The 27377-nt window shown below is 56.2% G+C and overlaps 1 protein-coding gene across 2 annotated transcripts in view; it reads right to left on the reverse strand.

Annotated features, from left to right (window-relative positions):
- PPP2R2C (protein phosphatase 2 regulatory subunit Bgamma) overlaps positions 1–26533 on the reverse strand; it is a 129802-nt gene extending 103269 nt beyond the window's left edge. The window contains exon 1 of one of the 2 annotated variants that reach the window (XM_045771453.2): positions 26343–26533. In XM_045771453.2, coding sequence (XP_045627409.1) covers positions 26343–26412 — 70 coding nt within the window. In that variant the 5' untranslated portion in view covers positions 26413–26533. Of the gene's footprint in view, positions 1–26265 lie in introns of both variants that reach the window. The other variant, XM_087864287.1, reaches the window with a different exon arrangement.
- Between the last annotated feature and the right edge of the window lie 844 nt (positions 26534–27377).

Consider the following 27377-nt stretch of genomic DNA (forward strand, 5'->3'; position numbering starts at 1 on the left):
AGCCGCCTGGCAGGACTAATTCAGCACACACACCCGCCTGATCAACCTTAATATGATCAGCGTCATCTCTCAAAAGTGACTCTGGCTTCTCTGTCTTCTGCTGATTTTATTAGGAAAGTTTATATGAGCAATGGGTATCCCGTGATACACACAGGGTGCCCTCCAGCCCAAACCTCCCGTCCGGGCTGTCCAACATCACTGCAGGAAGCAGTCCACACTAGCGTGCAAAAGCCCAAGGACATCCTGGGACCTGGGGGTCATCAGGCACCGTGAGAGGAGCTGGCTCACTCCTGCATGAGTCACTCCCTATTTAAGGATATTTCCCATAAGTCACTGCTGCCACATTCAGCCAGACGATGGCGAACCTCAGCAGCCTGGTGGAAAGGACACAAGCTAAGCATCAGGAAGCCCTGGGTTCAAATCCCACCCCACCACTTCCTGGCTGTGTGACCTTCACCAGCGACTCGACCCCTCTGGGCCTCATGTTCCTGGTCCGTATGATCACAATGGCCCTACCAGGCTTATAGGGCGATAGAGAGACTCCGGAAGACGCTGGGTGCTCAGTAAATGTATTCCCTCCCCCCTCCACCCCCGGGTGTCCTTGCAGACCATCTGGTCCAAGGGCTGGGAACAGATGGCTCCTGGGTGCATCTTCTCCGGCTGCCTCGTCTGGCCCACGCAGGCTTGCAAGCAGCGTGATAAGAGTGTGGAGCCAGCCCAGCACAACAGCAGCCTAAGCCAGCACCCGGGCGCAGATTTGGACTGCCTGCAGCCCTCTGCCCAGGATGGAGGAAAGAACTGGCAGATCAGGAAAACTACAGCCCAGAATGAAATAATGCACAAAGACTGACAGTACAAACAGCTACCAAGTGCTCAGTGCAGATGTGAGATAGGCTCTCCAGGTATAGAAACCAGATTGATAAATAAAGCCTACTCCCTGACACTTATTACAGGAGGTCTGTGTCTGCAGAGGCCAGGGTGGCTGGGGGGTGGGCCCAGGAGGGGTGTCGGTCACCAGGACAGCCATTTTCCACACCCATTTTCTTTCTCGGTCCTCCCAGCAACAGCACAGCCTAGTTGCTACTTCTCCCATTTTACAGATGAGAAGACTGAGGCTTAAGGAGGTCATATAACTTGCCCCAGACCCCCGGGATAGGAAGTAGGGGAGTTAGAAGTGCTGGGAATTCCAAATGCACCATGCCGCTCTCTCTCAAGCATTCTTCCACGTGCAGTTTCCCCCAAGGGTCTCGAAGTCACCACGTTCCTTCTCTCTGCCAACCCCTGGTCCCCGCCTTCAGAGACCATGATTCTGCATTTTGGACGCTGCTAAGGGTAGAGGGACTTAGTTTCTACATTTCTTTGAACATAAGTAAGCTGCACATGGAAGGTGCAGAGACGCCCATTGTCCCCGTGTTTCCGAGTGATGACTAGCTGGGCTGATGGCTTTGCACTCAGCAGTTTTTACCGTGACATAAGATAACGATCGCGCAGAGATCAGAGAAATGTCCAGGGGTCATTTCTGCGGGGCACCTTCCCATCCATGGCCCGGTGGCATCAAAAACCTCTTGCCAAGCCTTTTCAGGGTGACTCCTGGTCGTCTCCGGGCACCAGCTAAGACTATTCCAGATTCTTGTGTTCACTGCCCAGGTAAGACAGGACACGCTGGCATCATTTGCACATCTGCATCAGCAACTGCGCGTTTAATTAATCCAACTGGAACCAATTTGGGGAAGTTAATTAACTAAGTGTGCAGAAGGACAGACTGTCAGAGGGAGTCCAGCTTTGCATCTGTGAACCAAGCATGCAAAGAACAAGCGAGGTGGCCGCTCTCATCTTACACAAAGGCATAGCTTCACAGATAGGCTGGTGAGATCGCACAGCTAAAACTGCAAGAAACACGGAGTTCTGAACGTGTAACTTTCACTAACCCAAGTGGCTCAAGAGGCCGCTCTGACCACCAAGGTTCCTGCTCGCTCCAAACATTCGCACGCCCACGTGGTGTTCCAAGGGAAGCGTGGGGACCCCCCACCCCCCAAGCCTCGGCTCTCATGTGTCCCAAAGCTTGAAGTAGGAATAGAAGCCCCTGAATGGCCACATGGCCTCAAGTCCACCCGAAGGGACTCATCGGGGTGCTGTCCGAGGACCACACCCTGACCCTGAGAGCTGGCATTTCCTGAGTGTGGGCTCTGCCACCTCCTGGCTCAAGGACCCTGGGCACAGTTTCCTCACCTGTAGAAAGCCAGTGACAACGGCAGTGACAACCTACTCTGGGGGGTCATGTGGCAGAGTAAGGCAAAGATCTCAGACAGTCCCTGATCCATAGGAAGTGCCCACAAATATCGGTTATTATCCTGAGACTCCGGAACTCAGAGGTGCACCTGCAGCATCTTCAACCTCCCCCTCGACCACCCCCACCCCACTGCCACCAAGTGCAGCCTGACCTGGAAGAGCACATCACTTCTCCAGCCCTACCCCCCGCTGAGCCTCATCCCTCCCCGCACCGTGTGGTCTTACCCCACCCCCCCTACCCCCAGCAGCTGCATGTTGCCTGGAGCACCGGAGTTGAATCAGACCTGGGCTTGAGCTCCAGCTCTGCCCCTTCCCAGACGTGGGCAAAGATCCCAATGCCTCCCCGAGCCTCAGTTTTCTCATCTGTAAAATGGAAATGAATGTCGTCTGCCTCGCGGGACCGGTGGAAGCATCAACACACAGGGCACCAGTGGCAAGGCCGGCTGCAGGCTGAAATGCGCCATGCACACGCAGGGGCTTGCGAGAGCTGATGGGCCTCGCCAGCCCGAGGCCACTTCTGCAGGTCTCCCCGGGGTCCCCTGGCCTCCAGGAGCTCGCTCCTTACAAGCCATCTGTGAGGCAAGCAGGGCAGGCGCCCATGTCCCCCACTGATCAGATGAGAAAAGGGAGGCTCCGGGGGAGGGGGCTATGCATTCCACACCAGACGTTTCCCAGCAGAGGGTTCTGCTGATAAAATGCAAGTCTGCTGGATGGAGGGGTGAGGGATGAGCCAGGCCTTATTCAGGCAGCAGCCGGTGAACAGGTTCAAGGTGCTGAGGCTGTGCCCAGAGAACCCGGGAGGCTGCGGCTGCAGCCTCCACCTGCTGAAGCAAAGAGCAGCCCCAGGGACGGCTCTGGAGGGCCCTGTGAGCCGGCCTCCGTGTCACATGAAGGAGCCTGGAGGGTGGGGGGCAGTGCTGTGACTGACACCTGCCTGCGGAACAGAGCAGGGAGGGGAGCAGCCTCCCTTGGGCCCGGGACCCCCCGGCCTGAGACCCACAAGGTGCAGAGGGAGGCCCAGCTGAGACCCTCACACCCTTCCGCCAGGCAGCCACGGCAACTCCCAGCACACCAGTGCTGAGGGAGCCTCCCACTCTCCGTTTCCATGGGGATCCCCTTGAAATAACCCCACAGCAGGCTGCCATCTTCCCTGCGGAGGAAGCACTCTGGATAAATGTGATGGAGGGAGTGGAGGGAGGCGGACCCACACCCGCACACGGGATGCCATGGAAATTTCGAGGCCCAGGGCTCAGCCCCATGCCGCCCCCTGACTCACTCCGGCAGCAGAGGTGAGCAGGGGCCTGGGGGCAGACTCACCTTGATTCCCAGCCGGCACAGGGGGGCAACAAGACTGCTTCCCTGGCAAGTGAAAAACAAGGAGGAAATCACCCCTGGCACCTAGAACATTTGTCTGTCTCCCTTCGGGCCCAGGTTTGCAGGGACGTGGCCTGGGGGTTGCACCCTGGTCTGTCACCCCAGTAAGAGCAGAGTCTGAAGAATCTACGGCTCAGAAATCACTGCCTCCCTCCCCCTGCAGTGCGACCGTGCTGGCCTAATAATCCTAAAATATCACGCAGAAGTTCCTTGGTTCACGCCACCAAAGAACTTTGAGCCCCTGCAAGGGGCAGGGAGAGTGGGGGGCTCCCGTGCATTCCCTGTGGGGTGCACCAGCCTTCACGTGCCGTTGGCAAATGAGAAGAAGGAGAGCACCGGGCTAGCGAGAACAGCACTTGCCACAAACACGTACCGAGCACTTTCTGTGCCATGCAATTCTCAAAGCCACCCTCCACCTTTGAGAACCGTTGCCCCTACTTTGCTGATGGGTACACTGAGGCCCCGAGAGGTCACGTGGGGAGGGTAACAGGGCAGGACTCAGGCCCAGGTCCCCTGACACTTGTTCACAGCCCACTCTGGGCCCCCCCCCCCCAGCCCTGCCCTGCCAGGGTCAGCCCACCTCCCGGAGCTCCAAACTATGGTTAGATGAAGGCTCAGGCTTGGGACCCAACCTGACCCTCGAGGGCGCCCCCCAGGCCTATGTTGTATGTCACTATCCCCTCCATCTGGATCATCCCATCCCTCCAGCTAGTCCCAGAGTCCACTCCTCCCTTGCGTCACCGTGGCTCCTGGGACTCAGGGAGAACCTCCAGCCAGAAGCACCAAGGCCAAGGTGCTCCAGCTCTGCTGACCTGGGAAGTGGGAAAGCTGAGGCCCAGGAAGCTAACAGACCCTCCCTGGGGCCTTCAGCCAGGAACTCTCAGAGTGGGGCCAAGGACAGGAACTGCCATCTGTATCTGGCTGTTCCCCCTCGCCCCCAAAGAGCAAAGGAACCACAAGCCAGTGGCTATAACCCCAAAGGGAACATGCCACAGGAAGGCCCTACATCAGGTTAAGTGAGATCGTGTTAATGGGCATTGGGGGGCAGTGCTGACCCCAGCAGGCAACCGAAATGTCCCTGCTGATGGCACTTCCCACAGAGAGCCCCTCGGAAGCCCCACTGTCAGCCCTAGTCACCAACCTGCCAACCTCCATTCCCTAAGAAGGCGCCTGTGGGATCAGCCAGGTGCAGTGCGCGTACCTGCAGGCAGGGCCTGGGCGGGCTCTGCTCAGCGGCCTCCCACCTGGGCGGCGGGCAGCACAGAGGCCGCCTCGAGACTGTTTCTGAAGGAAAGGCTGTGCAAAGGGTGGAAAGCCATAAAGCCCAGTGCTGGTGAGAACTGGGGAAACAGGCACCATAGATTTGGCTACCTTACTTAAAATATACGGCACGGGTGTTCATTCGCAGCATCGTGCAAAATAGGGAACAAAACGAAACGACACAGGCTAGTCTATCTAACAGGTGACAGCTCTGTCCCTACCAAGAACTTTCTCCAGCCGCTAAACACAACAGGGCACAACTCTACGGGCCAATTCAGGAAGAACAGTATATTCATACTATTCCTCTGCGTGCTCCCAGCATTTTTTACCGTATGAATACGTGATGTTAATTTTTAATAATAAAAGGAGTCTGATTTTTTTTTAATGACTGTAAAAGCAACTGCTCATAAAAGTCCACAAAACACGTGCTTGAGAGAAAGGAAAATACGGAGCCGTACAGAAGCGAGGACCCTGCGGCCCCAAGCCATCCGACGGCCCTGTGCCTCCTCCGCAGGCCCCAGCCCTGGGCCAAGACGTCCACCCCCATGCATGGCAGGAAGTGCTGCCCAAAGCAGACAGGGGACTCATATATATATATATATATATATATATATATATATATATATATATATATATATATATATATTCAGCAGGGAAGCAAATCTCGAAATCCCAGGATGCCAGGCCACCTGGGCAGCACGCAGTCTCCCTGCTCTGAGGGGCCAGAATCTTCTCTTCTTTCACCAGAAGGCAAATGCTGGTGAGCTATGATTTCCAGGGAAACAGCAGGTCTGGGGTGCAGGAACAGGGCTGGGGGGTGGGGGCAGAGAGCCCTGAAAAGAGGCAGATCCCAATCGGCTGGGAGAGCTGCCACGCCCTGTTTTTGTAGGATTCCCTCCCAATTCTCTGTCACCCCTGTTGCGTGCCCTAGAGAGCTTTGGGGGCGGAGTCTCAGGCAGCAGCAGAATTAGCTCTGGGAGATGCCGGGTGTGGTGGAAATGGCATACACTTTGGAGTCAGACAAGGCTGGGTTGAATCCTAAGTCCACCCCCCTACTGGCTGTGCAACCCTGGGCAGGAAGCCTGACCTCTCTGAGCCTCGGGGGGCTGGGGGGAAGGGGTGCCAGCACCAACTGCCGATGGTCATCACGATAAGGACCGTGGCTGGGGCCTCTGGCCAGCGTCCGGCGTCTAGTCCACAAATGCGGGCTTCCCTCACCTGCCGTCGACATCTCCATTTTAACCTGAACTCAGGGTCTGTCTCTCACTTTAGTGGGTGAATGGCTACCCAGCTCTTCATCTGGGTCAGAGAAAAATCGAGCAGCAGCTCAGCCGGACTCTGGAAGTTTGCCAAGTGCTTGAAGGAAAACGCCAGATGATGCGCACAGTGGGTCAGCTTGGGGGATTCCAGCCCCGCAGCGCCTGCTCAAAGCATCCTGGCCAACAGAGAAGGCAGGCCGATGGGGGGGCCGCCGACGAACGCCGTGGGCCGTCCTGGACACGGTGCCCACCCCAAAGCCCCGGGGGTGCAGGGACGTCTGTGTACATGGTGGCAGGGCTGGGTTTGGCGTCTGTAGTCCTGGATTTAAATCCCAGCCCACCCACGTAGGAGCGGTGAAGCCCCCACCTCCATTTCCTTGCCTGTCAACAGGAGGTGGTAACAATCCCACACCCATAAGGAGTCCTGAGCCAGGCCTGCCTCTGTCTCCTCCCCCTTCAGTGCCACCCACTCCCTGTTCACCCTCTGGGACCATCTTCCCCTCTCCTGCTCTTCCTTAGATCCCAGAGCTTGCTCAAGACCCTGTCTCTCCCGTCTCCCCCAAATCAGTCTCAATGCCTGCATATAGCAGGCCTCAATAAATACATACTGAACAACTGCACTTCTTCCAGGAAGCCCTCCCTGCCTTCCCACCACCCAAGACCTCCTCTGGGAAGCCAGTCCCAACGCTCCTCCCTGCCACCCAGACTGTTCTGGGGACTCCTCGGAACGCTGACCTTGTCAAGCACATCGATGGCCATGGTCCCCACTCCCAGCAAAGCATCTGACACGCGGTATGTGCCCAATAAACTGCGGGCCAAAGATTCGCACCTCACCTACGTCCTCTCAAACATGTGAGTCTCTTCTCAGCAGGGTGAGCCTTCCTCTGCTTCTGCCTCTCTCCTCTCCCAGATGTCCCACACCCCCCAGCCAAATGCAGCCTCTTACTGCAACAAAGCCCATCTAACCCACGAACTCCAGACATGCCCTCTCTCCCGGTCCCTGCTTTTTTGTGCTCTCTACAACCGATGGCACCACCTTTCAGAGCGGAGAGGGCTGCTTTGTTCCTCCTCGGAGAGCAGCCCTGGACCAGGGCCTCGGGTTATAAATCCAGTGGAGCCTGTTTTATGGAGAAGGTGCTGCACTGCTGATAGGTTTTTATAGCTGCCTGTTTACAAAGCCGAAGCATAATTAATTCTCAGCCACCTCCCTGCCACCCCTGCTGATCCGCAGGGTCTGGTTTGGGGGTGGCCAGGGAGGCAGGGGGTCAGAGACAACACCCCCGCCCTCCAGGGCTCCCGGGCCTTCTCTGTACTCAGGATCCTTCTCCTTCCTCCTCCCCCTGAGGGACTTGGCTGGGGTGTCTGGGGGCCTAATAAATGGCACCCCCGTTGCTGCCCAAGGCTGAGGCTCCCCCTGACAGGGAGAGGAGAACTCGGTATGCGGGGTCGGGCTCAGCCCGGAGAATGGGGTGTAAGCTCTAACACCAGCAAGACTTGCTCTTCCAGAACCCAGAAATGACCTCACCCCCCCCACCCCCACCCAGGCCTGGCACCTTATGCCGCAACTTATCCCAAACCCATAAATCAGAGCACCCTGTCCCCGCCCCTGGAGTGCCTGAACGGGGTGGGGAAGGTACGGAGGACTCCTTCCGGGAGCAGGGCTGGGGGTCAGGGCCTCCTGACAGCCTGGACAGGAGACCGGATGAGACCAGAGGGTCTGGGTCCCACTCTGTCTGTGCCTTCCTTAGACGTATAAATGGGTCCAGCCACCCCCTGCTGGCCTGGGGCCATGTGTCCCTTCAGAATGACTGTGCACATCCCCCTGAGACCCCGAATGTGTGAAGACTGGAGTGTGTCGAGGTACAGAGGAACTGCCTCACTTCCCAGCCCCTGCCTCCCCGTAATGGGCCCCCGCTCCTGGGGCGCGGGGCCTCACGGCTGCGTGCTGCTTTCTGCGGAGACCACACGGGCATCCATGCCGTTGAGACGGCCATCATCACAAATGAGGGACATGAGGCCCAGGGAGGCCTTGTGTGACAGGGTCACACAGCCAGTCTCCAGGAGAGCCTGCGTCTGCACGGGGTCTCCAAGCCCACCATCATTACCCGTCACCATGCCGCACAGACCCTTGCGAGGACAGAGCCACAGCGACCCCAGCCTCCAGGTTTTCAGCCACTGCCCCAATTTATCACCTGCTGTCCCACTGTCCCCATATGGACACACATGTAGCTGGCCAAGTGTCCCAGTTTGGGTTTTTTTTTTTTAATTGGGTCACCCCCAGGGAAGATGCCATCAGTGAGGTCTACTTGGGGTTCACACAGGGTTCACAGGGTTGACCCTGAGGCCTCCCAGCCCCACCCCAAACACTTCCAAGTCTGGGACTCAGGGAGCCACCAGGAAGCAAAGTCATGTACAGAGGCCTTCACACAAAGCCCGTGTGGGTCTTTGGGGCCAGCTCTGTCCCGCTGGCTGTCCCAGCTCACGCTCTCTGGAGATACACTCACCCTCTGGCCCAGCACAGATCAGGACCGTCCCGGGAACACCAGGGGCACCACAGCAGCCGTCAGGCGGGGCTGGCCATGCTGCCACCACGGTGGGCTTGCCCGCCCGCTGCCCAGACGGTCTGCTCCCGTCCCTGCCTCCAGCGCCTCATGGCCACACTGCAGGATGCCCTACAGGCCATTAATGGGCAGGGCTGGGACTGGGGTGGGTCATGGCCAAGGGTCAAGGCCTTCAGAGCCACCCTGCAGCGTCTTTCCCTGAGATGTCCACAAGCGTGGGGGGGCTGGGGGGCTCCCTCCACGTGGGGTTCCACTGCTCAGCAGAAGAAGAACATCGATGGGGCCTTCTGAGCACCAGGCGCGCCTAATGCTTCCCCTCAGTCCAGCCTCGAAGAGACTCGAGAAGTCTCTTCTTGGCCCGGATTTAGAGACGAAGCTACAGGGGCACCAAGAGAGGCTGGGGCAGGTCACCCACACACAGGACGGTGAACGCAAAGGAAGGCCGGCCCCAGAGTGACTGGAATCCCCCTTGATGCCCTTCTGCACCTCGGATGCAAAAGCACCAGGGGGCAAAGCAGGGGGGAGGGGCCCTAAGCCGGGAAAGAGGGGACTCGAGAGTCACCGTATAAGTACTTGCAGCATCAGAAACCAGCCCCGGTGCAGCCCAGCTCCGCCCCCTCCGGGCTGAGGGAGGTCCTACTCCTGGGCCCCTCTCAGCTGTAAAATGGGGAGAATCACTCCCACATCTGGATGCAAAGAAGATAAGCCAGGTGCCCGCTGCCTGGGGAGAGGAGGGTGCCGCCCACATGTCCCCCAGGCACAGGCAAATGTGTGAGGGGGGCTGGGGCCGGGGCGCGGCCGGCTTTCTCCCCACCTCGCCCCCTTGCAGAACACCAAGACCACCTGTGTGGCTCAGTTCGGACCCAGCGACCCCGAAGCTCCTTCCCAACTGCTCCAACACGGACTAATCTAGAAGATATATGCCCCGTGAACCAAGCCAGGCACGGAAGACACGCAGCGTGTGACTACACTTACATGGGGTCCCTGAAAGAGGCCGGCACTGGGGGGAGGGGGGCTGTGGCTTAATGGGTCCAGAGCATCCGCCTGGAGTAATTAAAGGGCTTGGAAATAAAAAGTGATGATGGTGGCACAACACCGTGGGTGTGATTAATGGCACTGATTTATACACGGCAAATTTTATGGTATAGAAATTCTACCTCAAGTTTCGAAAAATTAATTATGTAACATACCAAAAAACATTGATTTGTACACTTAAATGGGTGAATTGCAACGATATATCAATTGTATCTCAAAAAAGCTGGATTTTTGTATTTTGTTTTGTTTTTTTAATTAAAGGCATGAATACCGACCGCCGCTGGAGCCTCGGTCTGGTGAGGGGACAGGGTGAGCCCATTCACACTGGCCGAGCCAGAGGCACCCACCTGTCCCATAACCAGTGGTGGACAGAGACTCTTTCCATTGGCTTTGCTAATACCCCCCACAGAGACCCTGGGGGGGGGCCTCTAATGCACCCTAATGCTCCCCTGCTCCAGAGGAGAGGGTCTGGGGGGAAAGGTCATTGCTTGGGACTCAGAAAGATTCTAAGGCTCCCCTCTCACTGGGAACAAGACCCAGTGGTGTTCGCCTCTCCAGCAAAGGCGCAGCGTGGTGGGGCAGGGAGCTGGGCAGGTGGGGGGCAGACAGGCTAAAGAATCCTAGCAGTGCGACTCTGGTCCCTTCACCTCCCTGAGCTCCCAGCTGCTGAACGGGGACAAGGACCGCATCGGCCTTGGGGACAACGCCTGGACACTGCCCGCCCCGCCCAGCAGGCACTTCCTTACTGAAGGCAGCGCAGCTTCCGTCCCCTCCACCACGCAAGCAAGCCTGGCGTCCATCGCCCAGTGGCTGGATGCCATGCATGCTGTCTGGGACTGGGCCACCAGGTCGTAACGGTTTCCAATAACACTGCTTCCGCTAGGCTGAGCATATACGATGATCTGGGAGGTCAGTGTGTCCTCAGTCAAGCCAAGCAGAAAAACCAGCCAGCTCACCTGTTTCTCTTCTGCAAGTCCTTCCCCACTGCAGGGGCCCCCGGCAACAGAGAGGGCTCCGCTCCACCCAAAACCACGCTCCCTGGTGTGGGCACCACACCGCGTACCCGCAGAGGGGGAGGGGCAGGGGCGACTCACGCTGCACCCAATCCCGCCGTCATCTGCGCTAATAACTTCTGCCGGGTACACACACGGAGAGACAGGTCTGCGGGAAATCTGATCTACCTCCTAAAGAAAGCTTGTATTCACCTCTTGTCCTCTGTATTTGTTTCCGGCTTCACGGAGATATAATTACATATAACACTGTGTAAGTTTAAGGTGGGTGAGTTTAATGCGTTGATTTGATTTGCTCAGATGCTGCAAAATGATTACCACCATAGCATCAGCGAACATCTTCACCACGTCACGTGATTACCATTTCTCTTTTACGATGAGAATATTTAAGATCTATTCTGTTAGCAACTTTCAGTCATGTAAGATCGTATTATTAACTATAATCACCGGGCTGTGCATCCGATCCCGGAGCTGCTTCAGCTTACAACTGGAAGCTTCTACCCTTTGACCAACATCTCCCCATTTCCCCCACCCGCAGCCCCTGGCAACCACCATCCCTGTCTCTGTTTCTGTGACTTTGGCCTTTGTAGATTTCACATATAAGTGAGACCATATGGCATTTTTCTTTCTGTCTGCCTTATTTCACTTAGCGTAATGGTCTCAAGGTTCACCCACATCACCCCGAACTCTGTATTTAAACTGGCAAAAGTACAGGATGCTTTTTGTACTTCTGATCAGGGAAACGGACAGAGAAGAGGCCTCCGCTTCTGCTGGCCAGTAGGACGGCAAGGGAGAATGTCGTTCCCCAGCCCGGAGAGGCCACAGCTCCAAGGTCAGACAGAGCCCAGCGCAGAGCCGGGCTCAGCCGGCCATCTGTGGCAGACGGTTCCCCAACGAGGGCCACGGCACTGTCTCCCATCCCATCTGCTCTTCCTCAGTGGACCTGGCCTTTCCCACTTCCAAAGGCAGACTCTACCTCCCCTGAACCTGGGCTGGCGGGTGACTCAACTGAACTAGAGCCACACGACTGACGAGGGGGACTCCAAGGAGGTCAGGAAGTCAGGTCTTCCACCTGCTTCTTCTTGGGAGGCCCCTAAGGAGTCCACGTGCCCTGAGACTACCATGCTGGAGAGACCATGTCGACGGTCCCAGGGGAGCCCAGCCCCCCAGCCGTCCCCACCACACCCGAACATGTGCGTGAAACCCTCCTGGACCCTGCAGACCAGCCCGCCCACCAGCTGAGAAGGGGAACTCAGCAGTTGCCACACAGAGGTGATCTGCCCAGCCAAGCCCTGCCCAAATTCCTGACCCACAGAATCCAGAGGACATAATAAAACGGTCGTCATCTTAAGTCACTACGATTTAGAGTGGTTTGTCAAGGAGTAATAGTAACCGTAACACCCACTGTGAGACAACAGGCATGCCATCTGACCTCTACGGGGCTCTGTTTCCTGATACACACAAAAGGGAGTCCCCCCCCCCCCACGGTGGGTATAAAGTTCCCATGACACGTGACACCGTAGCAGTCAAGAAATGGCAGCTTCGCCTGTCACCCTCTCCTCCCACCACGGTCATTCTCCCACAAAGCCAAGAGAGTTGTAGATGCAGAAAAAGGTCCGCAGCACGAGTCCTCCCCCCACGGCCGAGGCCCATCCCCATCAGACACACATCAACAGACAATGAAACAGCCACAAGTCACCATGCGCCACAGCTGAAATCGATCCTTTTTTTCTGAGGCGGGAGAGACAGGAGACTGATGGGTTCGCTGTCAGCGACGGTTTGTGACGGAGCCGCATGGTACCCATGGACTTACCTTTCGAAGATCATCCAAAAATTTCTGATAAATTTTATCTTTATCTTAGTAGACAACATGATATTCACACCTTTATTCAAGCCCCTAAAAGCTCTCCCATCCTTTCACCAAGAAATTGCCTTCCCAGAGAGCCGGAGACAAGAATATCCTGAAATACGGGAAGGAACACATTCACGAGGGCACTTGTCACATCTTACACTAAAACACCCAAAGTTGGGACGCGGTGTCCAGGAGTGGGGTGGTCTCTGCACCCTCCAGCCACTGTTGTCGGCGCTACCAGCCTTAGGAGCACTCGCGTATCGACCAGGCCATGAGAGGAGGCTCAACCCTCCTCCCTCAACGAGGGCATGCCGCCAGCCCTCCTGGCCAACCGCCCCTTCATGCAACAATCCCCTCCACTGCCCACCCCAGAAGCCTCGCTGCGGGAGGAGGGGAGCTTTCTCACCTCTCCTGGAGGTGCTCACACCCCGCTCCGATCTTCCTTCTCCCACCACTTCACTCTCCAAACCCCTAGAGACCTCTGGCCACTCTCATTCCCTCTTCCTTCTGTGCCTGGACAGATGACCAAGGGCGCTTTCCCAGCAGCAGCCTGGTCTGTCTTCTCATCCACTGTGCCTGGCCGGGAGCTCCAAGACCCACCAGTTCTCACCACTATGCCTCTGCCCATAACATCTGAGGACCAGGAACGCCTTCTCCCCCACTCCCTACTGGCTGCTCCTTTGCTCCGGACTCAGCCTCTCTGCCCTGCAACGGGGTCCCAGCTATGGGGTCCCACTGCCTCCCAGCCCCCATCACACTGTATTATGACCACCTGTTTAATGTCTCCCTGGTTCCAGACCTTCTCCAGCGAAGGACTGTGCCCAATTCCTCTTTCCCACACCTCCCCACCCACGCACACACCCACTGCAGGCATCCACCCCCATCTGATGAATGAATCCATACCTAGTTATTGGCTGAATAATTATATCTACGTGAGGGACTACTAGGCAACCATTAAAAATTGTTTACTCGGAAATTATGATAATATGGGGAAATGTTTCAGCACATTAAATATTTTAAAAGATACAAACTGTATTTTTATGACCATCTATAGGGGAGTGCTAAGCAGGAAATACAACAAAACTGGAACGTTTCTGGGGCAGCGACATCAGGATGTTATCCGCCCCCCCTTCATTCTACTTCCTGCATTTTCGAATGTTTCTGTAATGAGATAAAATAAATAGAAAAATAAAATTAAAATCTTCTTGCAAGGAGCATCTTACCATACATGAAACTTAGCTCCTGCAGTCTGATGATATGGGACACATTATGATGATGGATTATATTTTCACAGCTTCAATAAAGAGCCCTACCTCTCCTTGGGGCTATAAAATATTCCGGGTTGTTTTCATCACCTTTCACACTGAAAGCCAGTGTAGAAGCCACTATCGTTCAGCCTCTGACTCCTTCAGCCAGTTCATTCCATGATGGATTGTTCCCAAAGCAGACCAGCTGGCTGGAGGTCTGCGTGGTGAGCACTGTGGAGGGAAGGCGTGTGTCCCTCTCACAGTGATCCATGCGCTGCCTGACCATTTCCACAGCGAGGAATTTGCATTATTTAATATTCTTGAGTCGTCGCCTTCAATAAGGAGGCTACTGACTGCAATCCTCCAGCCAGGATTTAGAACATCACTGTGGAAGGGCCATGCAGTGTAGTCACTGCCCATTTGGAATGAGAACGGGGAGTTCTCAGTTTGGGGGACCACATAAACGGCTGTGCACGCCCAAATCATTCAAAGTGATCTTAATAATCAATCTGGAAATTACGAATACCCTGTGACTTTATTTTTTTTAATATTTTATTTATTTATTTATTTAGGGTGGGGGGAGAGTGTGTGCACACGAGCACGGGGAAGAGGCAGAGGGGGACAGGGAGAGAGAATCTCAAGCAGACTCCGTGCTGAGCACAAGGCCTGACACAGGGCTCAAACCCGCGACCCTGAGTTCATGACCTGAGCCTAACCCAAGAGTCAGAAGTTCAATCCACTGAGCCACCCAGGCGCCCCAATGTTTGGGGACTTAAAAAAAAAAAAGTTAAAGTCTTTAAAAATTCTCTTATTGATGATTATAGGTGTATAGAGAAAAAAATAGCAAAACTAATATTTATTTAGTACGGTAATGTAAAACCTCAGAAACATCGAGAATTCAAGTGTTTTTATTTCTTTGTACAAACAAACCCATGGGGAGTTGTTCAGACTGCTGGCACCTCATCCGTGCCTCGGAGACCTGTCTTCCCAAGCCCAGGTCGGCTCCCAGGATTTTACCCCGCGCACTTCCAACACCGGGAAACGTCTTCCAGAGTCAGCGAGTTCTCCCTGGCGCGCGGGAGTCCAGTCGGCAATTGCCTCTCTAACTCCGCCCACGTTCCACACACGTTTCTCCTCCAGCCTGATCACCTTCACCCCCTGCTGAACGTCATCTCCGTCGGCCAATTCCTTCTTTTTGACTTTCCATTTTCGTAAAGCGTCACGTGGGTTTCTCACGGGGAGACAAGGCAGTGGTGCTGCCACGTGCTTTGCTGTCTGTGCGTGAGCACGTGCAGCGATCAGCCAACGAAAGATCCTGAAAGAAGTGGCCTGGTCGTGGTCCACGACGTGCACCTGTCATTTACTGAGTGATCTGTGTGCTGAAAACGTGGCGGCAACGTTTGTGTTCTGTGCACTCCTCAGAGTTACCGCGCAGTGATAGCTCAAGTCCGATCCGCGCGGCTGCGGGCCTGGCGTGATTTCACAGGAACGTGGGCACTGAAATCTGCACGTAGCTGAACTTTGCAAAGACAAGACTATTTGTGCTCAGGGGATGTGGCCGGGGCAGGGGTGACATCTGTTCACTGGGTCACTCAAATGCGTACTTACCCACACCTGGTGGGTGGCAGGTGCCGAGCTGTGTAAGATGAAGCAGACGTGTCCGGTCCCTGTATCTACTGATGTTTCGTGGGGCAGGACTCTGGGTCCCGGGTTTCAGAAAGGCCTGGGTGCCAGTCCTGCCTTACGATCTGAGCTGAGTCACCCTCCTGGCTGGGACAGACATTGACACAGGCTAAGGCACACAAGAAGGAAGTTCCTGGAAGGCTCTGGAAGAGCTACAGAATCAAGGAGAGAGCAGTAGCGGGACAAGGGGCCTCAGAAGGAGCAGGAGCTGGGCACGACTGGGAATTCAGTCTGGGAGTCCATGACTACTCCAGTTATCCACTGCCACGTAACAAATCTCAAAACTCAACGGCTTCCAACAGAACCCACTGCTATTGTTCATGAATTTGCCATCGGGCTAGGTACTGGTGAAGAGGCATGTACCCCCTGACAACGCGCCCGCGCTCTCCCAGCTGATGAAGGAGAGAGAGGCACACCCCAGGGCTGACGCCCAGGACACAGGCCTTCTAGACACATCTGGTAATTGGGAGCCAGACACAGGTTGGGGACACTGCGGGTAAAACTGTCATCTTTCCAGACGAGTAACAAATGTCTTCTGCAGTCAGTGGTCTGAAGACGGGACAGAGGACTGGTCTCGAACAGGAAAGACCTAAGAGACAGAACGCCCCCATGCAGGCGCGGGACTTGGGATCCTGCTTCGAACCCGGTAAGTAGAAAAAAGCATTTTTGAGACGAGTGGGGACCTTGCCAGGAGGGCCGAGCATTCGGACGGGAAGGCATGAGTGCTCATTCTGGTAGGGCGGGGGCGGCACTCGGTAAGACGTGCCCTGGCCTGCTGAGGGAGGGGCGAGACGACCGGAGGCCTGAATCGGCTTAATAAGTTCTTCAGCCAGAAAGCGGGGAAAGTTAGTGAAGGAGGCATGGCGCAATCTTCCGAGCGGCTGGAGGAAGGCCATGGGCGAGGAGCGATTCCAGATACCATTTCCTGCACTTTGTACTACTTAGAAGTTTCACTAAAACTTTTTTGAAATTGAAAAAAACAAAAACACAAAAAGCTCATACTGTTAACATAAGTAGCTGCCTTTATGGAGCTTTACGTCCGGTATATCGATTATTTTACCCGATACTCACAGAAAGCCAAGCTGGCTGGTGGTTCTCTCTCTGCTTCACAGGCTCGGAACCGGGTTCTGAGGCTGAAGCACCTGCCAGCTGGGCTGGGACCAGAGCTCAGGCCCTGGGGGCCTGGGGCCCAGCCTCCAGCACTGGCAGCCCCAGGTGTCAGGGCCACCATCTCCGCAGCGCAGAGGAATGCAGGAGGCCAGGCAGGCCCAGAGGGAGCCCTGGGCCTGAGCTGGCGATCCTATCCCTGCTTGGGGCAGCCGGGACCTCTGAGCTGCCTTTGTTCTGCCTCAATGGGCCATTCAGGGCAGGATTCTGGAGGACAAGAGCCTCCACTGTACAAGGAGGCAGTGCCCATCCTAGACAGCACAGTGGCTCCCAGGTGGGCCCTTCACCCCGAGCTGCCTGGCAACTGCTTCCTGGGCTCAGCCAGAGGAGCACGGACGCTGTCAGGAGACAAGCGTATGTCATGCTGCTCATGCCGTTCTTCCTGCCTGGAATGTACTAGAATGCCATGTCCCAAAGGGCATCGCTCTCTGACCTGGAGAATGCCACTCCCTTCAGTGCCAAAGCTCCTGTCCTCTGTAGAGCTGTAGCCAGCCCCCGCCTCCGTGCAGTGGAGGGGACCCCTCCTCCTCCTGGCCTTTAACCACAAACACAGACACGCCAGCCTTTTGCTCCGTGCTCAGCATGAGCACCACACCAGGCAGTCCTGGGTTCAAGTCCCAGACCCTCTAGGCCAGGCCCCTAACCAGAACTCAGCAGATCTCCCATCGCTGCCCTGTTGTTCCCTCCATGCAGGGTGGAGGTCAGGAGGTCATCTGCAGGCAGGTGGTCTGTGTTCAAACCCCAGCTCTGCCCCTTATGCATGGGACTCTGGGCCCATTCCACACCTTAGCTTTCTCCCCTGTAACATGGGAAAAATACATACAACACTGGGTTTGGTTGGGATCCAATAAGATGAGGTACTTAGCATCATGTCTGGTATACAGTAAGCACTCAATAAATGGTTAATCATATGAATGGCTATTATGTCTGTTTTGCAATTATTCAATACTAAAGTCCACATTTTGCATGAGGGCCGGCGGGTGCCAATGTGGTGGGAAAGAGGCCTGTCTCTTGCAGGGCCTGGTTTTCCTCTCTCCGGGGGCATCCAAGACCCTGGGGGAGACAGGCCCACGTTTCAAGGACACAGCCTGGCTCATGTCCACAAACTGAAGCCAGGAGCACAGAGCTCCCGAAACGTGCCTTCTAGGACCTGGAGCCTTTGCCCCAGAGGCCACGAGACTGGAGTAGCGGGCTGCAGGGGCTGTGTGGGGGAGCAGAGAAGAGAGAGCAAACTATTCTGTGTGCCAGCAGGGAGACCTGAGTGGGGAGACAGGGCTGCAGCCTGTGGGGGCTCAGGGAAACACAGCATCACGAAGCAGAGCCCCAGGGGACAGGGTGCCAAGCGGGTGTGAACACCTGACACGGGGGCCCGAGAGGCGCGTTCCGGTACCGTCTTGCCTGGCGGTGTGCGGCGTTCACTGCTGGGTGCCCACCATTTTTCCCTCCCCGCCCCTTTCTCGCTGGACCGTCAGGCCTGGGACTCCACGGCCCTCCGCCTCCCTTCCCACCTGGTGACTGCCCCACCCGTGCCCCACACTTCTCATCCTCTGTCCTTTAGGTGTGGGCGAACCTCAGGTTCTGCCCGAGCTCTCTCCTCCCCCTGCTCTGACCCCACGGTCCCCCTCCCAGTGCCAGCCCCAGGGGCTTCCTCTGGGCCCAGATGCAGAGGCAGCGTCAGACATAACTGTCCGACGAATGAACAAGTGAGTGAGTGAATGAATGAACGACAGCAATGAACTTGCTCCTCGATACTGCACGTCCAGCATCTCATGCCTGCCCCCCCGCACCGGCAGAAAAGGGGGAGCAGTAACTGTCTGTTGAACAAAAGGGGAAAAAACGTCCCACCTCATTGGTATGCAGACATAAATTAAAACAAATACTTTCCATCTATGATATCTGCAGAGGTCAAATGAATTAGGGTACAAATGCTGATCAGCCTGTGGTAAAACGGAAGAATTCTCTGGAGAATAACTTGGCAATATGTGTCAAGAACATTAAACACACTCATAATTTTTACATAAAATTGCATGCATAGGATTCTCTCGTAAGAAATTATTCCGAAGTTAGGGGGAGGGATGGGAGCAGGCTACCTTCATACACAGAAAGGGCTCGTTCACTCAGCGTTAGTTACACAAGGAAAAAAGCCACCTCGTTATCCAACAATCAGGGGGTGATTAATTAGACCATGGCACACCTATCCTAGGAATAGCATGCAGCCAATGAAGGATGGAGTTTGGGGGCGGCACTGGGGTTACTAGCTGGGCACCCCTCCCCAGCTAGGACTTGAGACCATACAGGGAAGGTGGACAAGAGGTAATGTGGGAGGAGTGAGGGACCCTAGTCTACCGCCCCTCCCCTTGGGCCTGTGGGGGGAGAGAGGTCTAAAGGCTTCAATTTGCAATGAGAGACCTATAGAGATCTCCTTGGGACAGCCCAGGGGGTGTGGCGCCCGATGGGTACGGGAGGAGCATTAATACTTTAGCTCCCCAAAATAGGGAGAAGTTGCCCAATGGGTGACAGGCTCTCACATTTCCAACAACCACAAAAGCCAAGAGGGGGTGGGATTCTTTCCCCCTGGAATTCCAGCCAGTCCCCTACAGCAAAATAGAGCCAATTCTTTTTTTTTTCTTTTTAAGATTTTACCTATTTGAGAGAATGAGAGAGAGTACAGCGAGGGGAGCAGCAGAGGAAGAGGGAGAAGCAGGCTCCCCGCACAGCAAGAAGCCCGTTGAGGGGCTCGATCCCAGGACCCTGGGATGACAACCCGAGCCCAAGGCAGACACTGAGCCGACTGAGCCACCCAGGTGCCCCAAAGTAGAGCCAATTCTATCATGTGCAGGGCCCAGTGCAAAATGAAAATGCAGAGCACCCCATGCAAAAAGCAGGGGGAAAGTGTCATTAAAAACACTAAAATATAACACTCTTTCATTTTCCCCATGACTTGCTGCGGTGTCACTTGCCACTCCGTGCCAATAGAAAAAAAATAAAAGTTTAAATTACCAGCATGAATTTTGCCACTCATCATTCCATTATGCAAATCTAGTTTTAAATGCAAATATGAGAGTATTTAACTGGAATGCAGAATCACGGAAATACACAATTCGTATCCGGCAGCTTCCATGGGCACACATCCTTTCCTCTTACAGGGCAGTGGGCACGCGACACCAAACCAGCTCATCCGATTTTATTTCACTTTTTGATGCTTGCCCATTCCACACACGCTCCTCTACCCTCGGCTCCGTGATGAATAGGGGTGAAAGGGAAGGACCATGGCTGTCCCATCCTTTCCTTTCCTTCTGGGCCATCCCGTTCAGCATCAGTGATTAAGTCACACGAGGACGTAATACGGGTAAGAGGGTATGATAACCGGGTTCCTTGGTCCCTCGTGCTCCTTGGAATATCACTTTCTCCCTTCTGTGTCCAAATCCAGCTCTGGTTCCCATGGAGAAGAGTGGCTTCTCCAGGCTGTCAGCACCCACCGCTGCCTACAGGGTCGTGGGCTCGCTGATCCAGTGAGCGAGCACCATCCGTGTGGGAGCTCAGCAACACTCAAAGTGCACGCAAGGTGAGTGTGTATGGAAGCCACACAAAACAGCCAAAACGCGTGTTGTGCGCGTCACCTCTGCTCAGGCGCCCCCTCCACGGTCCCATCGGATGGCACTTATAAAACGCGGGTTCAAAGGTAAAATTATAAAAATTTCAACATGGCAGTGGCAGAGCACAAAACCAAAAAACGGGTCCTTCTGAGCGTGGGGCCCACGTGGCTGCATGGGTTGCACAACCAGGAAGCCAGCCAAGCACTGGAAAACTCTATTATAAGCTCATGCTTCATTTAAAAAGTCGCCTTCAACATGGTTTATATGGAGCGATTACAGCTTTTATTAAACACAGACGTGGGCCTTCGAGAAAGACTGGAAGGAGCGATCACAAATGGCTAACAGTGTGCTTGTTGGTGTGGCAGACTGGAGACTGTCCTTCTTCCTTCATCCCCATGGCGACTCCAGTCCCGGCCATTAACCCCGGGGGTGACACACAGCCATGCTTCCCGTTCTCCAAACCCACAACCACCACGCACAAAAACGTCCCCTAGCTCTGCGGGCTTCAAGGATAAAAACCAAAAGCTGTAGCAAGTTAAAACAACCAGGAGATGATGTGGAAAAATTTTATTAGACTCTGATTCCCATCTTGCAGAAAGAAAATGAGAAAAAGCCTAGCCCGTGACTGCACCAACCTTTCCATTAGGATTGATTAAAAACAAATGAGTATGTTGCTTACGGTGTGCAAGCTGGCCCGCTTGGCACTTTGGGGAAACTGAGAACAACAGGAACCCCTCCACACAGGCCAACCTCTGGAGTCCGCGTGGGCTTTGCTCCTCAGGGCCGTGTGACAACCCAGGGCAGGAGGCAGTGCAAGGAGACTGAGGCTCAGAGAGGTGGTGTGGCTGAACCGAGAATACCCGGCGGCGAGCCCCCCGCCCCCGCAGCTGCCTTCGTTGCCCCCACCCCTGAAATGGAGAGAGCACGAGCTTGGGAAACTCTAGGACTGCTCATGGAAGTGATGTTCCTAGCTGGAAAGAAGAGGTGAAGATCCAGCAGTCCACTGTTTGATTTCCAAACCAAAGTCCAGCTCGTCCCATGGTCCCTCTGGACTGGCTTTAGGGCAGCGCCACGAGGGATCCCCTCTGAGCCTCCACTTCCCCATGGAGTGGGGAGGGGTGGGGTTAGCCAGTCTGACGATGGTTCTAAGGGTTACTCTAACTCTAAGGAGCAGGCATCATTGTTGGCAGACAACAGTTACTAAGCACTGACTGGGTCCCAGGCTCTGGGCCGGGCACGTTTATACCCATCAAGCCATTTCGCGCCATGAGTTCATGGAGAGTGTTCCTTCCGTGAAGGGGGGGGGGGGTCCACGACATGTGACAACATCAAACAATGGTATGTCCCTCATTTCAAGTGACCTAAAGCAGCAATCCAGAGAAGAGGCTAAGGCTCAGAGAGACTGCGTGACCTGCTCACGATGGTGAGCCCAGAGTCAGACCCCACCGGGAATGCGGGTCTCCTGACGCCAGGTCCTGGCATCTCTCATCTGGCTGGAAATGCTTCCTCTGGACGGCTGAGGAAGGGAAACCAGAACTTGGCAGCCTTGACTTGAGTACCCAAAAGCGACCACGGAGGAGTCCTCAAACAGACACCCAACACATCAAACTCCCTCTGGGCTCCAGGGGTCTCAGATCTTGCCCGTGAGTGACAGGGCAGCCTTCTGGTCTTCCGGGTCACCAGGAAAGAGGGTGCTGTTGGCTACAAGTCACAGAGACTTGGCTTAAGGTGAGAAGCGATGAGAGAATGTGCCAGCCCGAGGAACTGGGCTGGGTGTACGTCAGGCTCCGTTAACCCAGGGAGTCACAGAGCTCCCAGCTGCCACTCCCATTCTGCCCAGGCACCAAGAGCGTTGGCGGCTTAGGGCTTACTCCCTTCGTGGTCTCAAGGTGGCTGCCGGCAACAACAGGGGGGCTTCCCTGTCCTTTCACAAGAGAGACACCAATTTCCTACAGCTCTACTTTCCACTCAATCCCATGTCCACTCTGGAACCAGCCGCTGCGAGGGGGACACACTACCCCGGACCAAGCTGGCCCAGCCTATGGCCACAGGTCTCTGGCTGGGAACCGTGATGCTCTTGGTGGCGTGGGGGGTTGGCTGTTGGGGGGATCAGCCTTAATACCCTCCACAGGCGGGCAAATTGAGCTGAGCGCTGGTCTCCCACACACAGCATGCCTCTCCAGCGTGGTCATGAGGACAATTCCTGCCCCACTGCTGGGTTCAGGCAGGCCTGGACCTCCTCCTGACTGTACCAACTCCTTGTCCCAGCCCCTGCTTCATTTCCTCAGGCACACAGTCTGTGGGGATACGCACATGGCTCTGAAAACCCATGGAATGTGCGAGGTGGCAAGCATACGGGGTCAGGGAAACAGAGGCACCCGTCTTTCTGTGGATCTAAGAGGCATGCGTGTGTGACAGAGGTTCATGGCTGAGATGCTCAAGGGAGGGAAAGCTGGGAGTGGGGTCCTAGCAAGAAAGCATGCCCTCAAGCGCCTTCCCTTCCAGGTGCCTGGAAGCGACCGCTGCCACCTCCCACAGCCCCCATGTCTGGCCCCTCACTGCCTGCCCAGGGCCACACCCAGCAGAGCACGGCTGGTAAACGCTGCTGCGTGAAGGGGGAGGAAGGGGTTTGTAGACCAGACAGGCCTGGAGATGCCCACCTCACTCACTCACCCCGAAGCTGAGCTCTGTGGCTGCAGCAAAGGGAACACAGCCAGGAAGCATCCTTCCTGGGCCATATCTGGCTCTTGAGAAAAGTCTAAACACACAGAGACTTCCTGGCACTCTCCTACTGCTGGCAGTCCCTCTCTCAAGGGTCCAGGCCCTTCTATTGTCTTGAGAGACTCAACTGTATTGCTCTCCCCAACACCCACCCAACTTTTCAAAGTTCTCTGTGTCGCAAAGTGGCCTGCACCCATGCTTAGTGATGACAACAACACTCTATCAGCTGAGCTGAGCCAAGAGTTAAGGGCGGGGGGGGGGGAGGGGGGGAGCTGCTCTGACTAATTCATACCAAGGTGCGAATGACTAACAAAATCTAAACTCTTCCCAAAGTATTTGAGATTTTATAAGAGAAGATTCAGGAACTCAAGCAGGACTCCCACTGGCAAAGATGACATTTAACTCAAAACCTAAAGGATGAGAAGGAGTCAGCCATAAGAAGAGCAGGAAGGGTATAGTTCAGATAGAGAACACAGCCAGAGCAAATGCTGGGAGGCAAGAAAAAAAAATGACCTGCTTAAGGAACAGGAAGTAGACCAGAGCCACTGGGGTGTAGTGAGTGAGCATTTGTGGCCAAATGACCAGGTGGGACAGGAATTTGTACACCTGGGTCTTTTGCAAAATCTCAGCATCCATTATCTGCTCACGAAGCTCTTCCAGGAGCCTTATAAATTATACCCGTGCCACCGATTAAATGCCTCCATAGACCAAGCACGGTGCTGGGTATTTTCTATATTAGCATAATCACTGATCATCCCAACAGTAATAACGTAAGATAAGTTATTATTATTTCTCCCTTTACAAAGGGAGAAGGTGAAGCTCAGAAAGGTTTAATAACTTGTCCAAGATGACACAGCATGTGAAGAGTCAGAAGCAGGATTTGAGCATAAGCCTAACTGACGTCCAAATCTGTGAGCTACGCTGTGCTCTGAGCACAAGATGCAAGATGCAATGCTGGGCAAGTCTGCTTTCATGCAGGGAAGCCAGAAATCTCGTATAATCCCAATTCTAACAATTACAGTTCTTGCTTCCTCTCCTAGACCCTACCCTCCGTGAGGACAGGAATTTCTGATCTCACTCGTCTCCGCATCCCAGCCCCTGAGCCCTATGCCCTACATACACAGGCACTCAGTGTCAGACGTGGACAAGGTCAAGCCTCAGTTTCTTCTATAAAATGGGATTGTGGGGTATGCGAGACCTTGTGTGAGGCCCCAGCACACAGTAGGTGTTCAACATACTTCAGTTGCCAGTTAACAAGTTACTCACAGGAACCCTAAGACCCTGTAGGCAGGATGGTTATTATTCACTCCCATTCTACAGATGAGGAAACCAAGACTTAGAAGAGCATCCCCTCAATAGCACAGAGCTCCCTTCTAGAACTCAGGCTGCCCAAGGGCAGAATCGTTGTCTAGCCCCCAGGGCTTAAACAATGACTGCCACAGAGTAGGCGTCCAGTAAATATTTGTTGAATGAATGAAGAGGAATTAAAAACATCACTTCTTTCTCAAACGCTGTACTTCGCCCTGCTCTCCTCTACTAAGAGCCGGTAAATTTCTGGAAGGAAGCTGGAAGGGGGGGTGGGGTGGGATGAAGAAGGAATTGATGTTCGTGAATGTCCCCTATGGGTCAGGCATAGGGCTTTTTACTTTTAATCACAGGGTCCTGCGTCCCTTTCCATCATCCTTAACGTAGAGAATGAGAAAACAGAGGCTTCCTGCAGAAAGCCAGACCGGAATGACCTGCCAAGATCCCCTCTCGGCCAGAGCCAGACCACTAGGGCACCTGCCAACAACCCGAGGCCTGTCTCACCCTCTGCGCTCGCTCGGCAGCCTGCGAGCAGAAAGAACACCCCGTCACACACTGATTCTTCCTCAACCTCACCAACGCAGGCCACAAAGGGCCGCTTTCAGCTCCCTGGGCCCCTGAAAGCCCTAGCTTGGGGGCTGAGCCCTCGCCCAAGCCAGGCGGCCCTCCCCCCACCCCATCAGCAAAGCGTGACTCAGCGGTTCTCCTCCGGGGAGCGGGAAGCGCCACCCCTCAGCACCCCTCCGCCCAGGTTACACATCCAAGCTCTGCTCTCCAGAACGCGACGCAGGGATCCCGCCCCGCGCTGGCCCCGCGCTCCCCGGTCTCCACAGGGCTCCAGCTACCGCTCGGCCTCATTTCCGGCGGAGCCAGGCACTAGAGCCGCGGACACCACCCGGGAGTCGAGTCACGGCCGCCGAGCCCACACAGGTTCCCTGACACACGTACCCACGCGCGCCAGCCCCGCGGAACGCCATGCGCAGGGCCCCTCCCACTGGGGCACCCACCAGGGTACCTCTTGCTACCAACCCACCAACACTTATGCGGCCAGTTCAGCAGCCCCTAGGAAAGGTGCAGCCAGTCCCTAAACCCGGGAGGGTCTCCAGCACAAGTGTCCCCACTGCTGCATGCTGACACCCCGCGGCTAGCTGTCCCCATCTTTAATCAAGCTTTCGCTCCGCGGGCCCCTGGCTGCGGCTTGGGAGCTCTCGCCCACCATTCTCTGGGCAAGGTGGAGGAGAGGGACCCTTGGAAGTCACTGGTTCATCAGCGCAGACCAGCTGGATTCTACCACCTCGGGGTGGGGGTTGGGCTTGGGCCTGTTGGGCCAGTTTGAAGGATTTCAAATGCAGGGCCTGTATGGGATGGCATGTCCCACTTTTTTGGGAAAATTCTAACAGTTTGGGGCCAGCTCCTGTCTCAGTATAACTCACCGGGAATAAAAGACCAACCCCAAACCGGCCGCCTACTCCCACCCACGAGGGGCCCCTGCCTCTGGAGGCACAGGGAGGGGCCCAGGACAGCGAGCCTCTGGGGGGTTGGGGGGGGATCTGGATTGGATTTTTTTTTTTCCTGGATCCCTCTTCGTCTCCGGGGAGTGGGCAGCCTAGAAAATTCTGTGGGCTTTGGGCAGGGCTCAAATGGCAAACCCAGGATTTTAAGCCATTACATTTCCCCGGATTTCTTCACCAGATTAGCCGCAGGAATGGCCTTTTTACAAATGATGGCCAGGGCCGATTCAGGATGCCACCAGGCCTGGGGGCCGAAAGCTGCCTGCCGGAGGGCGGCGCGGAGGAGGGCGCTGGACAGCAGAGGCCGGCGCTCGCGGGCTCCCTCCCTCCGGGACCCGGGGCAGGGTGGGGTAGGGTAGGGTGGGGGGACACGACACACAGCGCGCGGTCCAAACCTTCGGAGGGCATTCGGTGCGACGGCATCCCCACGCCGCGGCCGGCCGGAGGGGGCCTCAGACAACACGTACGTTACCTTCAGTCACATAGCTGTGGTCCCGCAGGAAGCTGTGGTTAATTTTCCGCGTGTCCGTGTCCTCGCCCATTGAAGGCCGTGCCCGGTGCCCTGGGTATGCCCCGCCGCCGCACACCGATGCAATCCGCAGAGGTCGCGCCGGGCGCGCGGGCCATGCCGCCGCAGCCTAGCAGGGGCGCGGGCCGCCGGGGCCCCGGGGGGCGGGCATCGCGGCCGGGGGCGGCCTGGGACGGGCGGGGCGGCCGGGGCGGGCGCCGCGGTCAAGCGAGCGCGCGGCGGGCGGGCGGCGGCCGCGGGTGGGGGCGGGCCAGGGCCCGGGCGCGCATCCCGGCCGGTGCGCGCTGCGTCGTGCGCCCGGCGGCGGCGGCGGCGGCGGCGGCGGCGGCCTGGTGCCGGGGCGCCTGGCTGCGCGGCGGCGGGAGGGGACGCGCGCGGCGCTGCGCCGACCGAGCCGGGGCCGAGCCGGGCTGCGCGGGCTGGGGCCGCCGCCGCCGCCGCCGCTCCGCAGGCCCCTCCCTCGCGCCGCCCGCCCCTCCGCCCCCGCGGCCCGCGCAGCCAGCCGCGCGCCGGCCGCCCAGCGCCCTGCAGGTGGAGCCGCGCCCGGGTAGGGGCGGCACCGCCGCGCTCCGGCCCCCGCGGGTGGGCACTTTTGGTGCCTGGGTGGGCGGGGGAAGGAGGAAGGAGATGGCCACCTGAGGGGTGGGGGGCGCTGGTCAGCTGAGCTTTTGGGGGGCACCTTGGCCGCCCAGGTGCCGGAATTACGGAAGAGACGCCCAGTGACGGAGGGATTAGAAGAGGTAGGGCGGGCGGGCAGCTACCGGAAGGACAGGGAGGGGATGGGGGGCGGCCGAAGGTGGCACATTGGAGCCTAGAAGACTTAAGAAGTGAGGCGAGGGGGGCTGACAAGGGTCCCCTTCGTTGGTAGAGGAGGGTGGGTAAGACAAGTCGAGGACCCTCTGGAGCGCAAAACTGGACCTGTGGGAAGAAGCTGGGGGCGGGGGTCGGGGGTCGGACCGGGCGAGGAGAATGGGCATC

Source organism: Ursus americanus, chromosome 8 (assembly GCF_024610735.1).
Source record: "Ursus americanus isolate L20-20 chromosome 8, mUrsAme1.1.p, whole genome shotgun sequence".
Lineage (NCBI taxonomy): Eukaryota > Metazoa > Chordata > Mammalia > Carnivora > Ursidae > Ursus > Ursus americanus.